The sequence below is a fragment of the Nicotiana attenuata genome, chromosome 5, assembly GCF_001879085.1.
Source record: "Nicotiana attenuata strain UT chromosome 5, NIATTr2, whole genome shotgun sequence".
Lineage (NCBI taxonomy): Eukaryota > Viridiplantae > Streptophyta > Magnoliopsida > Solanales > Solanaceae > Nicotiana > Nicotiana attenuata.
In genome coordinates this window covers 30,820,017-30,835,553 of record NC_031993.1, presented here as the reverse complement: position 1 = coordinate 30,835,553, position 15,537 = coordinate 30,820,017, and the positions used below count along the sequence as shown (strand labels likewise).

At 36.5% G+C, this 15,537-nt stretch overlaps 2 protein-coding genes across 2 annotated transcripts; one reads left to right on the top strand and one right to left on the bottom strand.

Annotated features, from left to right (window-relative positions):
• On the top strand, positions 2,945–8,229 carry LOC109225590 (protein trichome birefringence-like 14). Its single transcript, XM_019390309.1, has 6 exons — positions 2,945–3,179; positions 4,237–4,453; positions 5,366–5,524; positions 5,897–6,055; positions 6,365–6,560; positions 6,964–8,229. Exons 2-6 carry the CDS (start codon positions 4,309–4,311, stop codon positions 7,790–7,792), a joined length of 1,488 nt encoding a protein of 495 aa, XP_019245854.1. The 5' UTR covers positions 2,945–3,179; positions 4,237–4,308; the 3' UTR covers positions 7,793–8,229.
• On the bottom strand, positions 8,797–15,255 carry LOC109225589 (pentatricopeptide repeat-containing protein At1g71210-like). Its single transcript, XM_019390308.1, has 3 exons — positions 12,382–15,255; positions 11,370–11,650; positions 8,797–9,209 (listed from the first exon to the last, which is right to left on the bottom strand). The coding sequence occupies exon 1, from the start codon at positions 15,080–15,082 to the stop codon at positions 12,428–12,430; it is 2,655 nt and encodes an 884-aa protein (XP_019245853.1). The 5' UTR covers positions 15,083–15,255; the 3' UTR covers positions 8,797–9,209; positions 11,370–11,650; positions 12,382–12,427.

Below are 15,537 nucleotides of genomic sequence, written 5' to 3'. Positions count from 1 at the left end.
TGTTATATCCTCCCAAGGTCGTTTTGACTTTTGGTAGGTCACTTCACTTTCCTTTTTATACGGATAAATAGTTTCAAAGAATTCAGCATTATCTGATTCTATTATCGTATTAACGTGAATCTCAGGATTTTCTGACTTATGAACCAGAAAACGATATGCCTTGCTATTGGTTACATATCCAATAAATACATAATCAACCGTTTTTGGACCTATCTTAACCCTTTTAGGTTTAGGAACTTGTACCTTAGCTAAACACCCCCACAATTTGAAGTATTTCAAGCTGGGCTTCCTTCCTTTCCACTTTTTATAGGGAATGGAATGTGTTTTACTATGAGGTACACGGTTGATTATTCGGTTAGCTGTAAGTAAAGGTGTTTAACTGGTGGGCCGGGCCGGGCCTATATTTTTTGGACCCGTACGAGTTACGGTCCGGGCCGGTTACGGGTTGGGTCTTAACGGGTTTAACAGGTTCGGGTTCATCCGGGTAAAAATTGAACCATAAGGGTTACGGGTTGAGGGGGCCGGGCCGGGCCGGGTTTAGTATAATTTTTTTTTTTTTTGGATTTTGTATAAATATTGTAAGTTATAGTATTAATACAAAGTACTAACATAAAGAATACAAGGAAGATGGGAAAAAATTGTACTTATAAATTGCAAGTGCTATATTTATTTCAAAATTACAAAATTAAAGTTTGCATTTAAAAAGTAAATTAACAAATAATAGTAAAATAAATTTTCATGCATAATAAATTAATAATACTTCAAATTAATCTAACAAACTAAATCATTAAGCATAAATACGTCTAATAATTTAAAATAACACAAATTGTCTTAAAATCTTAAAATAACACATATATAGCATATTTTAAAAATAATACGTTACCATCATATTCTATGTTTGAGCATTTATAGTTTTATACCCTAAATATATGCACTATATGTTAAATTCCAACAATTTTAAATTATGTTAATTAGTATACAATAATTGGTATATTCATGGTATATTTATGGTATATTTATAGTATATTTATGGTATATTCATGTTATATTCACATTCCGGGCCGGTCCGGTCCGGGCCAGTTAACCGGTTTAACGGCACTGTTCATCTAACGGGTTTTACCGGGCCGGGTAACCCGTTTCAAAAATTTAAACCGTCCAAACCCACCCCAACCCACCCTACCCAGCCTAGCCCAGCCCAGCCCCCCCTTATCGGTTCCGGGTTCTATCGGTCTGGGCCGGTCCGGAACCGGGCTGACCCGGTCCATTTAAGGCAAGAGTATTTAAGATCTATCAATCTATGAAAATAGTTACAAGAACCATAAAAAAGTGTTTGTGGACTTCTATATATGTAATATGCCAAAATGCCTAATCACCCTCTAAACTTGACACGGATTATTAGTTACAGCCTTAAACTATTCGTGGTCTTAATTATCCCCCTCAACTTAATCTTTTCTCCCCCTGGATGCTGATGTGGCATAAAGTGCGGGTGCACTCACCTGCCACGTGGATTTTTCTGTATATGTGGGTTTGTTTTTGAAAAAATAAATATATTTTTACCTTTGTTGGTATGTTACTTTTTTAGATAATTTTTTTTCGAATACAATTTATAATAAAACTTNNAATAAATAGTCAAGGCATCTAAAAAGTTATAAAAATACATAGTTTGAAATTAATTATTTTGGCTATAATTTTTTATATAGCTCTAAATTACGGCGCTCTAAAAATATTTTTTTTTTACAGATTTTACCGGAAACAAGTAAAATACACAGTTGAAATAAATAGTCATTGCATCAAAAGAAGAAATAAAAAAAGTGTACAATTACAAGAAATAACGTACTCTATGGATACATTTTTAGAGCATTAAGTATGTTAGAAATAATAAGTTATTTATTGCAGTTGTACATTCTTTTTATTTCTTCTTTTGATGCAATGACTATTTATTTCATCTGCGTATTTTTACTTTTTCAGGTAAAATTTGTAAAAAGTATTATAGAGCACCATAATTTAGAGCTATATAAAAAATTATAGCCAAAATAATTAATTTCAAACTATGTATTTTTATAACTTTTTAGACGCCTTGACTATTTATTTCAATTGTATAAATCTTTATTTTCATGTCAAATTCAAAAAAAGATTAACTAAAACTTTATTATTTTGCCAAATAAATTTTTTTAGCATAAATAATGTAGTTTTATCCAAGTTTTATTATAAATTGTATTCGAAAAAATTTATCTAAAAAAGTAACATACTTATAAAGGTAAAAATATATTTTGTTTTTTCAAAAAAATGTCACCTATATAGAAAAACCCACGTGGTAAGCGAGTGCACCCATACTTTTTGTCACATCAGTGTCCAGGGGTAATACCTCTCAAAAGGCCAAGTTGAGGGGGGTAATTAATACCGCAAATAGTTTAAGGTTGTAACTAATAATCCGTGTTATATTTAGGAGGGGGTAAGGTATTTTGCCTATGTAATATTAATAGATTAGAAGGGACAAGAAGTAGTTCAGTCCAAACTGCATGGTAACAAGTTTTTTAAGTATCAAAGCACGATTGTTTAAATTAGTTGACCCCTCCTAAAATTTAAGTATTAATACTAAATTTCTTATAATTTTTATACACCAAATTTATAAAGATTTCTTAGCATTATACTTATCTATTCTCTATCATAAGAACGATTTGATATGATGAAATTAAGTTAATGTTATAACTATATTAGACGTATTTATACCGTCAATATGTCTAATTTGAATCTATATACTACCAATTTATATACATTTGTATTTTTACATTTGGTGTAATATAATGGAATGTGACAGGTTGTTTATTAATATTTATATTTGTACTTGTACTAATAAATACTGTAGTAATTGATTGTCGGTGAAAGAAGATTTGACTGCATAAAAATTAAATTCTATATATAATAAATGTTGCAGTATATAATTTCCTTCATTTCTCTGTCTCCGCGATCTTCTCCTCCGTTTCTCATTCGTCCTCACACTTTCAGCTTCTTCCTTCTTCTCCAGCTTTCCTCTTCAAACTTTACCCTCATTGCATTTTCTTCTGAACTTCAATTTTGCATAAATATTTCGAAACTGAATTTAATTTTTTATTTGCTAAAGAATTATTGTTCCAAGATCAAATCCGAGGATTCGGAGGTTAGATTTCAGTCATTTTCAGGTATACATTTATAGATTGTAGTATTTATCCTAATATCGACGTAATTCAGTTTGTTTTTGTATGTTCTTCTATTTGCCTGCTTTTTTAATTGCTTAAAGATCCAAACTTTTTTGAATATTTCGTGCTGTGTATGTATTTAATCTATGCAATTTTTTTTTTTAAATTTTCCTGTTAATGCATTTTTTTATGCGTGGTTAATGTTCCTTGATTTTATTGGACTTCACATTTGCATCAACTTCCTATTTGGCTCTGCACCAATTGAAACTGTTTGACATTAGTCCTTGATATTGGTAAAGCAAGGGGCTCGTTTTTTACTAGCATCGAACTAGTTTTTACTTAATAATTAACACTAGTTCTTTAGGGAACAGAGATATTGAATGGATCTGCCTCAATATGAAATTTCATAGTTGACGCATCTATATGAAAAAGCAGCTCTGTGTTATGTCCAAAACTGAAGTATTAAGATGCAAGGTTGGACCAATTTTATGAAGGTAATTATAGAGGGTCAAGGCAGGGGCAGCTTGGTAATGAAATTAGGTGGGGTAACCCAAAAAGGGGCTCTTGAATCTGGAGAAAGAAGCTAAAGGATAGATAGCTGTCTTAGTCCAAGAGGAATCTCAAGTACTATTGACTATTTGATTGTAGTTTCCTACGAAGGAAGGTATCAGGCATCTCGAACATTTAGAGGTTTTTTCATCCCATATCTATACTATTTAATAATGAAGGGAGATAGAGGTAGTTTTGAACTTACTGTACTGTGAGCCTATTAACAATATCTTTTCGTATAACACCCTCATCACCCCCAAACAATATCTTCTTTTTCAAGTTTGTATTTGTACTTGTTTAACTTCTGATACACTTTACAGCACAATTGTGTGCCTTGGTGGCTAGTAGAGAATTACTGTCTATCATGTTGTGATGAAGGTGTCTTTTTGTTATTTTTCTGTTGTCTATATCATGAGTCTAAAAATTGCCCTGTGAATCTCTAATCAATCTTCTTACACCCGAAACACTATTTCTCGGTCTTGCCTCAAACATTTTCCTTCAACAATTTCAGATATTATCTGAAGTGAACAAAACATCCATTAAGGTGGAATGACTTCAAGTATATAAATCCTATGCATTGAGGATGAAGGGAGGTTTAAAGGTGCCACGGATCTCTCTCATCCTTATTGGATTTGTCTGCGCCACTGTTATTACTCTGGCATACGTGAAAAGCCCGTTCCTATCTTCTTGGGCACCATCTCAAGATCGTGTCTTCCAGATTTCTCCAGGTTTGGCATAAATTCTCTTTTGATATTTTCCATACCATTAGTAGTTCATTTTCCACTTCAGAGTAGCAAGAATGTTGAGCCATTTAAAGATAAGGTAGTATATGAGGCCGTAGAAGCTGCTGCTACTTGGGTTCAACCTTTTTTATTTTTATAAAAAGAACTTTCTGTATATGCTTAATGGAATGGATCACTCTTAGATTGAAACGCATTTATGTGCCAGTGTTTGCTTTAAACCAATACCACTGGAGCAGGCATTGTAGATAGCAGGTACCAGAACAAAGCATGTCTAAACAAAAAAAAAGGTGTTTTTGCGCTGGAACACATTGCTGTATTCGAGTTTAGATGACAGGAAACTTGGCAGAAGCTGCGGTTCTTGCATGTTTTGTCTGGTTCTTTTGCGTAACGATCTTCTTTTGTTGTGGATACCTGCTCCACCTGTTGATCTGCCTGAATTGTGCATTTGTGCTAAATCATGTATTTTCTTTTCTCAACTTTTTCTCCGTAAATAATGATATCATCTGTTTCTTCAACAACTAAGTAATAACCAATATGACTACTAATTTAAAGTCCCCCTTAGTGGATATATCCCATTAAAGATACCTAGTTTGTTGCTATTGAGAGCGAAATGCTTGGACAGGTTGTCTTATGCAGTTTGGTGGGATGTGTTTGGAAGTGTTTAACATAATGCTTCAAATATGAAAAAGTTGAAATGTTAGTTGGTAAGATGTCACGTTAGGTTTGAAACAATATGTATTTGGCACCAGTTATAAATGTTGAGGGAGGAACTTTCCTCTCTAATACAAGTAGCTGTTTTAGGACAAACCGAAAAGGACAACATTATTATGACAGAGTAAATAGAACTTGATGGAGACGCTGCTTTAAGTTACTTATCTATTCTCTGTTCTCTTGCAGATTATAAAGTGAAAGATGAAGAAGTTTTAAGAGAACGAAATAGATTAGGGAAATCAGAAGAAAGCGTGAACTTTGAACCCACCATTTCAAATTCATCTACTAAGGGGTCTTCAACAAAGGATAAGGTGACTGAAGAACTGACTAATACTGAGATAGAAGGTATGGTATGTTTGAGTACAATCTTTCATCTTTTCTGAGTGCCTCAAATTAAAAAATTAGTGCTATAGTAAAGTCCCTTTCTTTCTCTGCTTCATACATCAATGTGTCTGTTTTCTGTCCTTCAAATTAAAAGAAAGAGAAACTTCCTTTTTCTGAGTTGTATGAATAAATAGCTCCTAATCTGCTTACCGTGTACGGAATCTGTTGCTTCAACTCCTCAACTTGATTTATATTTGCCTAAGTGTCAGTTTCTCTGCATTAAAGAACTACTTCCGCTGGTACATGTTTTATAATATCTTTGTATCCTGAGATGTTATTTTGGTCAAGCAATCTCTAGTCTCTACAGCTTGATGTTTTAATGGTGTTTTTCAGGAAGTGCGGGTATTCCTCCCAGCTTTGCCCAAAAAGGATATTTAAAAGGAGCTTTGGAAGAAAAAAGTAGTTCAAGAGAACAAGAAAATGAAGTTGCTGGTCCAGTGAATTCTGCAGACAGCCCTATAAAAAATTTGACATCCGCCTCAAAAGATCATGGTGATCATCTTTCTTTTTTGATTTTCTGTTTCCTTTCTCGTTGATGTCATTTAGCTGTAGAATTCATCTTAGAGGTTTGTAAAACAAACTTCTACTGCCCACGGAAGTCAAATCCTGGTGAATTTGATTACATTGTCATTGAACTAATTCCTAATTTCTTTCTTTTTTCCAATTCTTTTCACCCTTGGGTTCTGGATTATCTTTAAAAAAGGCCTTGTTTGCCAATTGACCTATCCTTAAATTGGTTGGTGAATTTGGTACAATGGTTAGTACGAAATTGGTTACTAATACCCCTATCTTAACTTCCAGGTTGTAATTTTGCTAAAGGTAGATGGGTCACAGATGATAGTAGGCCTCTATATTCTGGATTTGGCTGCAAGCAATGGTTGTCATCCATGTGGGCTTGCCGCTTGACACAGCGTATGGATTTTGAATACGAGAAACTACGTTGGAGACCAAGAGATTGCGAGATGGAAGAGTTTACAGGTGCTAACTTCCTGAAAAGGTATGCTTTCCTTTTTCTGCAATTGATTTTTTGATGCCTGGGATGTGTATAACCTTAAAAAAATTCTTATGAACTCTATTAAAACCTTCTCTCTTGTTCTGTCTGTGGCATTAATAGTACTCTACCTATCATGGCTTGTAATGTAATTTCCAAGGGCAGAAGTGTAAGCTTGAGTAAACCCAAGACATTAGAACATGTATCTCACATTAACTGCAAGAATTTGTGACTGTGAAACTCCCTTATGTAGTGCATGCTATCTCTCTAGAGATGATTCTGTTTGCACTATTTTTCAGTGTCTAAGTTTTGTTGTTGCATAGAATATGGTGTTGCTTTCTCCCTTCTTCAGGTGATATTTAATTGGCTTTACATACAAGGAATTTTCTGAACTTGGTTGTGCATCCAGGATGGAAAACAAAACTCTGGCTTTTATTGGGGATTCCCTCGGTAGACAGCAATTTCAGTCACTTATGTGTATGATTACTGGTGGTGAAGACAGACCTGATGTTCTCGACGTGGGACGTGAATATGGTCTTGTAAAGGCTCGTGGTGCTAAACGACCTGATGGATGGGCTTATCGATTTCCGAGTACCCAAACAACTATTCTTTACTATTGGTCTGCTAGTCTGTGTAACTTAACACCCATTAATGCTTCTAACCCTGCTACTGATTACGCCATGCACCTGGATCGTCCGCCAGCATTTTTGAGTCGTTTCCTACCCAGATTTGATGTCCTTGTGCTAAACACAGGACACCATTGGAATAGAGGAAAGCTTAACGCCAACCGGTGGGTCATGCATGTTGGTGGCGTTCCTAACACGAACAGGAAAATTGCTGATATTGCTGGTGCCAAGAATTTTACGATTCACAGTATCATTAATTGGGTAAATTCTGAGCTGCCAAAATACCCTGGTCTTAAAGTATTTTACCGGTCTATATCGCCCAGGCATTTTTTTAATGGAGATTGGAACACTGGAGGCACCTGTGATAACACTACTCCGCTTGCTGGTGGAAAGGAGGTTCTACAAGATGAATCCAGTGATTCTACTGCAGCAAGGGCAGTAAAAGGAACAGCTGTAAAGCTTTTGGATATCACAGCTGTATCTGAGCTGAGAGATGAGGGTCATATATCTCGATACAGCATCAAAGCAACACCCGGTATGCAGGATTGCTTGCATTGGTGCTTGCCTGGTGTTCCTGATACATGGAATGAAATTCTTTTTGCTCAACTTTAATATTGCAAGACCGGCAAAGGGACACTGCTTGAACATTGTTCTCTCCCATCTGAGCAATCAGGGTCGCCAATTGGTGCAAAATACTACATGAATTGAACAATGTCTGGTGGATTGCCTATTGGAGCTTCACAGCTTGGATTCAGGGGAAATGCCGAACGCGCAGTTGCATTTGCTTATCCACCATATTTTAGGAGTACATGACATACATTATTCTTAGAATTTGTAGATTGGTAATATAAACTGTTGTTCTGCCATTTGTAGAGACTAGATTCTTTGAGGGGTTGGGGTACAGGAGAGGCTTGACCCTTGACATGTACGGTGAATTCAAAATGAGTTTGTAAGACATGGGTGTGTACTTGGAAAGATGAAAAACTACACAAGTGATGCTTAAATATTTACACTTTGTTATTATTAAGATCAATAAGTCTTCTTGTGAATTGTCTCATTTTTGTCATAGCTAGATGAATTTCAGTTCTCTCCTGCCCTTTTTCTGGCAATGCAGAGTAGCCAGTTTCAGTGGCAATTGAATAGGACACAGGACAAAAGGGGTTGCTCAGATGGTCACCTACAACCCAGGGTCGTGGGTTCGAGTCACCAAAGGAGCAATAGCTCCAACAAAGCTGAATCAAACGGGGAGGGGAATAAAATAAAAAATAAAAAAATAAAAAGAATAGGACACAGAATGTTCAGACAGATACGGGCACACTTATCTTTATGGATTGAATCAAATTCTGCTAAAGTTTTCAGGCAATATGGGTTGCAATAATAATCTTTTTTCAAATTCAAACTCCATCTTTAGATTGGAAACATTCTTCCCTACATGGGAAAGATTTTTTTTTTTTATAGTTATCAGATATAATGTCCAAATTTGATCAAAGAACTAACATATGATCCTTACATCAATAAGTAATCACAGGAACTGAGGCAGCAAAATTCTCCCAGGTAAATATTCACAATTATTGATACAAACAAAGAAATATATTATCCAAAAAGACAGGGAGAACTTCCTTTTTTTTTTTTTGATAAATAGGTAATTTTATTGATTGAACAGTACCAAGGAGGTATTGACATAGTACAGAAGTCTCTAGTTGACTCCTATGATTGAAAGGAGTGAAAAAATTCTAGGATTCTATCTAAGCTATCTTCAATATTTCTCTTACACCAAAATAGTTTGAATGCATTTTAGATTATACATAAGAAATATTCCTCTTTTTTTCCTTCAAAAAATTCTATCATTTCTTCTTTGCCCCCACAGTCGAATAATATGCATAAAGGTATGATCTTCCAATCTTTTCTTCGTCTCTTTTCCACTGTCTGCCCTTGCCAGCACTGCAGTATCACTATCAGATCTCCAGGCATCACCCACTGTATTCCATATAATAACCTCAGGAAAATGATCCATATCTCCCATGCAAATCTGCAATGAATAAACAAGTGGTTCACGGTTTCAATTTCTTCCACAGATGAACTGTATCTGCTAAATAAAAGCCAAGAATGTCTCAAAAAAGGAACTCCTTAAATTGTCTTGAGAATAGCAATTACCCTCAAAGTTCAAATTATATAAAAGGACTCTACTCCACATCATTCACAGCCCCTCTAGTTTTATACCGACGGAACCAATAAACTAAAATATGAGCATTTGTGTTTTCTTCAAATCAGTGCTTAGCATTCTACAGGACATACTATCATGAATCAATCAATCACTACATAAGCAACTGCTATACCTCTGCACAAGCAGCTATCATGATAAACGAACCTTTTATGGGTTGTTTGGCTGGAATACGATTTATACCGGTATAAGTTATATTGGGATAAGTTATGCTGGGATTGTTGTTTATTCATTGTTTGGTATGTTGTATTAAGAATGACAATTGCATAATTCCTAAGAAGAAGGTATAAGTTATACAGGTGCTAATTACCCCACCTTCTATAAGGTATAAGTTATCCCAGTGTTAAAATTAACACCGGGATAACTTATACGTGGTTTGCTAACCAAACAGAGTATTAAGGTGGTATTAAATTTTTATACCACCCTTATACCTTCTTATAACTCGTACCAAACGTCTCCTTAAAGAACTCAGCAACAATATATAACAGAATATTAAGCTTTTACCCATTATGTTTTATGGTGCCTGACAATTTCCGTATGTGCTAGATAACCATCTAGAAAAGTAGCTGCATAAGATGGCGCCTGGCAAACTCCTGCTAAGCATCGTACAAGGCTACAAGCTACTACGAAAGTACAAGCTAGCAAGAACTATCTAGCAATATACAGTGAAAAACTATATCAGTTCTCCTCAAGGACTTCACTAACTTTTGGACCATCTCATGCAGGGAAGTATTATCTTGATAGGTTTGGCAAAAGGCCGACCACACATGACTGAGAAACTCTATTTTGCATCAGAAACAGCAAAAGAACAGTATCAGTTTTGTGATCCACCCACTGACTAAAGACCTTTATTGCTAAAACTGAGCCCCAATGGTTATCATGCATTGTTAACCTGTAGAGGTGAAGTTGGTATCGTTATGGATAGCCTCCAAAGCAGCTTAAAGTCCAATGATATAAACTGCTAAGCAGGTGAAAGCAGACATCACAGCTTGAAGACGGGAGGAGACAACCACAATCGTAATGCAGGAACAACGCCTATCACACTCAAATGCTCTTAATGCACTTATGCAGAATCCCTAAAAATAATAATGGTGATGATGATAGAAATAAATGAAAATATGATGCATAATCACTTGTTAAATTCTTAAACATATACTTCATCAAAGCAATAAATAATTTTTTTGATAACCGTGGTGTTGGGGCCAGCTTGCGCACACCTTGACAAAATACACGCGGTACCTGTTACCTCCCACCAGCACAGGTACCGGGTACTCCGTCCACCAGGGCTTGGATAGATGTGAAGAAATTACCTAGTATTTTTGCCTCCGCTAGGAACCAAAACAATAAATAATTGTAATGACTATTATCATTATTATTAATCCATCTCCCAATTTGTTTAACACTATTTCCTTTTCCCTCCCAAAGATTGGCATCTCTCTATAATTAGAAACCAATTAACTTTTATTCCCATTTTGTCATTGACATGCTTGTTGTAGGCCCCGGTGCCCCTGCTGAGATGAATTATTTGGTATGACAGTACCTTTGGTATTTTATTTATATCTAACTTAAGTGTGAAAGTCTTCCTTTCTTAATCTTCGTGTCTAATACAAATTGGGGGACACGGGGAATGTTTATTATTTCTATCCAAACTCTTCAAAATCTAGTAGAAATCGAAAATCTGAGCCGGAGATAACAACAATACCCATACATATTTTGGAAATAGATGCATTCAGAAGGACATGATCAACACTTTATATACTAATAAATTACTTTGTTGGTGCACCAAAGTTTTCCATGAAATTTAGTTTTAGGAAATTATTAACTAGAATAGTCAGAGTTCCAGCTAGATGCCACAACATGCCAAAGATATTAGAATTACAACCCAGAATTCAACAAGATGAAAATAAGCCCAAAATCTACAAACTGCTAAAAATTCCTATAACCATTTCAAATCAAGTGGTTTCAAACCTGAAGCAGGTAAGCTTGTTAATCGGTTGGCTATCACATCGTTGAGGCTTTTCTCCATGGTCCCGATACCACTTCTCAACCTTTCTGATTCATTCCGAGCACAGGATATGACATCCCTTATATGGCCACTTCACTGCTCATGAGTTGAATCCAGAAAATTCTTCCGGCCTACAACCACGAGTACTCCATCTTCAAATGCACTAATATTTCCATTAAGGTTTCATGTGCCACCGACTTACTTCCAGACAGCCACATCAGTAATCACATCCAAGCAAACCAACCTAAAACGCAGAATTTCAAAGTCAGATGTTTAGAGTACACGAAGGAAAAGGACAATGCGAGCGCTGCTTCTTCCCTTCAGTAGTTGAATATTGAATATGAATGAAAACACAGAAACTCCAGTGGCACTAGCAACAGTTCTAAAGGCAGTTGAAAGACCATAAGCTAAACAAGGGTTAGGGGCGAGCTCCCATGAAAAAACTTCTAAAGAAAAGAGCTCCAGAGGCAAGGCGAAGCGCGCTAATAATATAGGAACTGAGCAAAGTTTACAATGTGAGAGGAATTCCCCCTAAGGCTTCATAAGAGATCAAATTTTGCTTTTATAGGTAACACTTCCATACCAGAGAGATACAAGGTGAAGCTAAAAAACTTTCCTGGTCATTGCTCATGGTTTTCTCCCGGAGTTGCAATTATGTCCTCCCACTTAACTTAAGATCCTAGATTACTTCTATTGTCTTTTAGTCATAGGAGTTGGGTTTTTAAAATTAGTAAAACAGCCAGAATTCTTTTGCTATATCTTTTGAAGGGGAGCGTTGGCGTAACTGGTATAGTTGTTGCCATGTGACCAGAAGGTCACGGGTTCGAGCCATGGAAACAACCTCTTACATGGACCCTGCGCACAGCGGGAGCTTAGTGCAAGGGGTGTGGAAAAGGCTAAAAGAAGCTGATGTTTTCTCTCCTTACAAGAGGAATACAACAAAGTAAAATATCAAACAATCTTGCATTTCAATACCTGAATGAGGGACCCCATTCCATCTAGAATGAAATTCAAAGCTAGTTTAGACAAATGTCTTTGTAGCCTCAGTCAGATCAAAACCTTTACTGAACATTTCTTCCATCCACTTTCTAGCCTCAGAAGATCGACCAACTTTTAAGAAGCCGTGAACTAATGTATCGTAAGTCCATCGATTTGGCTCATATCCTTTCTTGCATAATCTGTCGAAATACTTGCAAGCAAGGTCCATTTCACTTATGGTTAGTTTTCTCAACAACAAATTGTAAGTGTATATGTCAAGTGGAAAGCATTGTCGAATCAATTCTTCCATTTCTAAAATATCTCCGTCCAGATTACTACCACCAGAGAAAGTCTTTATCAGCTCCCCTAATGCTAAGCTGTGATCCTTCATATTGCGCAAATCTCTTGAGTGCATCCATGCACTGAAGACTCTTGGAGTTTGTAAAGAGTGTAACAAAAGTACATTGCCAATGAAGGATGACATCCGACGACCAACTTGCATCAAGTCTTCAACCAGAAGAATAGCCTTATAATAATCTCTTTGCGAGCAAAGCAATTTAACAAGTTCCTCATAACAATCCATACTTGGCCGCAAAACAGTTGATCTCATCTCCCAGAACATGTTCCACGCATTTTCGGGCTTGTTAGCTTTACAAAGCCCAACAATCATGGTGTTCCATAGTTTTCTTCCTAGACTTCTTCTATTGGACAAGTCACGGAAGTAGTTTAAAGCATCAGCAATTTTTCCAGCTTTCAAGTAACTTTGCAATATTAAAATGTCAGACTGCAAATTCGGTGTGATACCATTTCTCTTCATCATCTCATAAACATCTCTAGCCAGCTCAGCCTTTCCGGCATGACCAGCTCCATCGATGAAGTAATTATAAATGAGGCAGCTAGGTTCATGCCGAGACAATTGAACCTCTAATAAACTGTAAAATAGCTTCTCTGGATCCTCCATCTGACATAAACAACAAATAACCGCCCTGTACAATCTCCGGTCTGGACTATGACCTTTTTCTTGCATTTCTATTAACAATCTTGCTGCAATATCTCCCCTGCTTGACTTGTTAAAGCCGCTAATCAAGTGAAAATAAGTATTCTTGTTAGTAACCCTATCCAATCTGCTGAGCTCTCCATGTACCAAGTATCCATCTTCCACCCTGCTGGCCCTACATAAGGCTGATATGAACTTGTTGTAGGTCGAGTCACTGGGCATGCAATTCCGATCTAGAGCAGCAAGAACCAACTCTTTCACTCTATCGAGCTTCCCCTCTCTGCAAAGAGCATCAGCAATAATAGAAAATGTCCTCCTACCAGGGAAATAACTTTGTTCAATGGCATTCTTCAGCACGAAATACGCTTCATCAACGCTTGAATCACCTAATAGAGTATTTATCAGATAGTTATAGGTCATACTACTTACAGAGAGTCCAAATTCAGCTCTCGAATCATACAACTCCAAGGCAACATCAGCCATCCCCACCTTGCAGAAGAAGCACAAAGTTACATTCATGGTGACATCGTCAGGTACTATATCTTGATCCTTCATGTCCATCAACAAGTCATAAACCTGCTCTAACCTGTTCTCTCTTAAAAGCCGACACACTAAGCTGTTATAACGAAATACATCAGGAACATACCCATCAAGTAGTTTCTTGCCTTTCAGAAATTCTACTGCCTCACTTAGCTCCCCGGCCAGAGCAAGGTCCTTAATCCACACACTATATGCCTGTTCCATCGGAACCAAACCAGACTCTCTAAAATCCTGCACCAAACTTGCAGCTCTCATAAACTGCTTACTTTTACACAAAGCATCCACAAGATTAGCCACCACAATGCCACTCAACCCTACCCCTCCATTTCTCAACAACCCTCTAAGATACTCCTCAGCTCGATCCAGCTCCGTTTGCTGGCAAAGACTCTTAACGAATATAGCATGTGTTATCGAATCCTCAAAACCCCTAAACTTAATCTGCTTCAAAACCATCTCAAACGCATCATAAAAACCATCCTCCACCAATGCATTAAGCAACACATGATAAGCAAACGCATCCAAATCAACACCCTGAAAACGCATTCTACCGAACAGTTGGAGTGCAAGCTCAGGCTTGCCTGCCACGGCATACCCAATAACCAAAGTGTTGTAAAATCTCGCTTTATGAAAATACCTTTGCTTCATATACTTATCTAAGAACTCAACCATCAAAGACATCAACTTTTCCTTCGACAAAATCTTAAAAATGGCATTAAACGTCGCCCGGGTATGATGAAAACCCGGCTGTCGACCCGCCCAATCAAAGAACTTCAAACAGGATAAAACATCCTTGTTTTTCTCGTAATTTAACACGTCAAGAACCAAAGCCTCGGAGAGTCTAAGGTTAAATCGAGACAGCGATATATCAGCTGTAATATCATCTTGTGTCTTCAATATCTCAAAGATCCGATCGAAAACTGGGTTTTTTCTGCTCATGAACCACTCTTTAAAGGACAAAACAACATCTTTGGGCTGTAATTCAATTACTCTAGAAGTTGACAAAACATTAGAAGAAGAAACTGAGACAGATGAAGGTAAAAATGGATATGCAGGGATTGAATTGGCGGCAGGAGGAGGAATGTTAGTGGAGTATAACACATATAGAGGATGATTGAAGAGAGCTCTAGTTTTTTGCCTCGCTTGTCTGATTGTTAACAACATGTTTGATGAAATGTCTCTGTTAGCTGAATCTAAGATTCTACTTGCAAAATCGAGTTCATGAATAGAACGAATCTTAGTTTTGTTCAGAGGGGGCTCCTCAACATAATGAAGCTGGCTCCTATGGAGATATGAAGCCTAGTAGATAATGTCACCGGCCCAAATTTGTAGTATAATCTCGGCGGCACTGAAATTAAATACCCTACTTCACAAATTAGTTTTCGTTATTTTATTTTATTTATTTTTTATTTTTATTTGAAATTTTTTATCAAGTTTTTTCGATTAATTTTTTTTTTTTTTGTAGGAAGCATTTTATCCTCTAAATTAAAAAAATTGGAATTAGTCGAGAAAGGAAAAAAAATAAAAGAAAAAGATATGCTCTTTTGGACATTGGGATGATGAAGAGCTTGCGTTTACTATTGGACCCTAATATTCTCCTACAGTTACAAAAACTAACT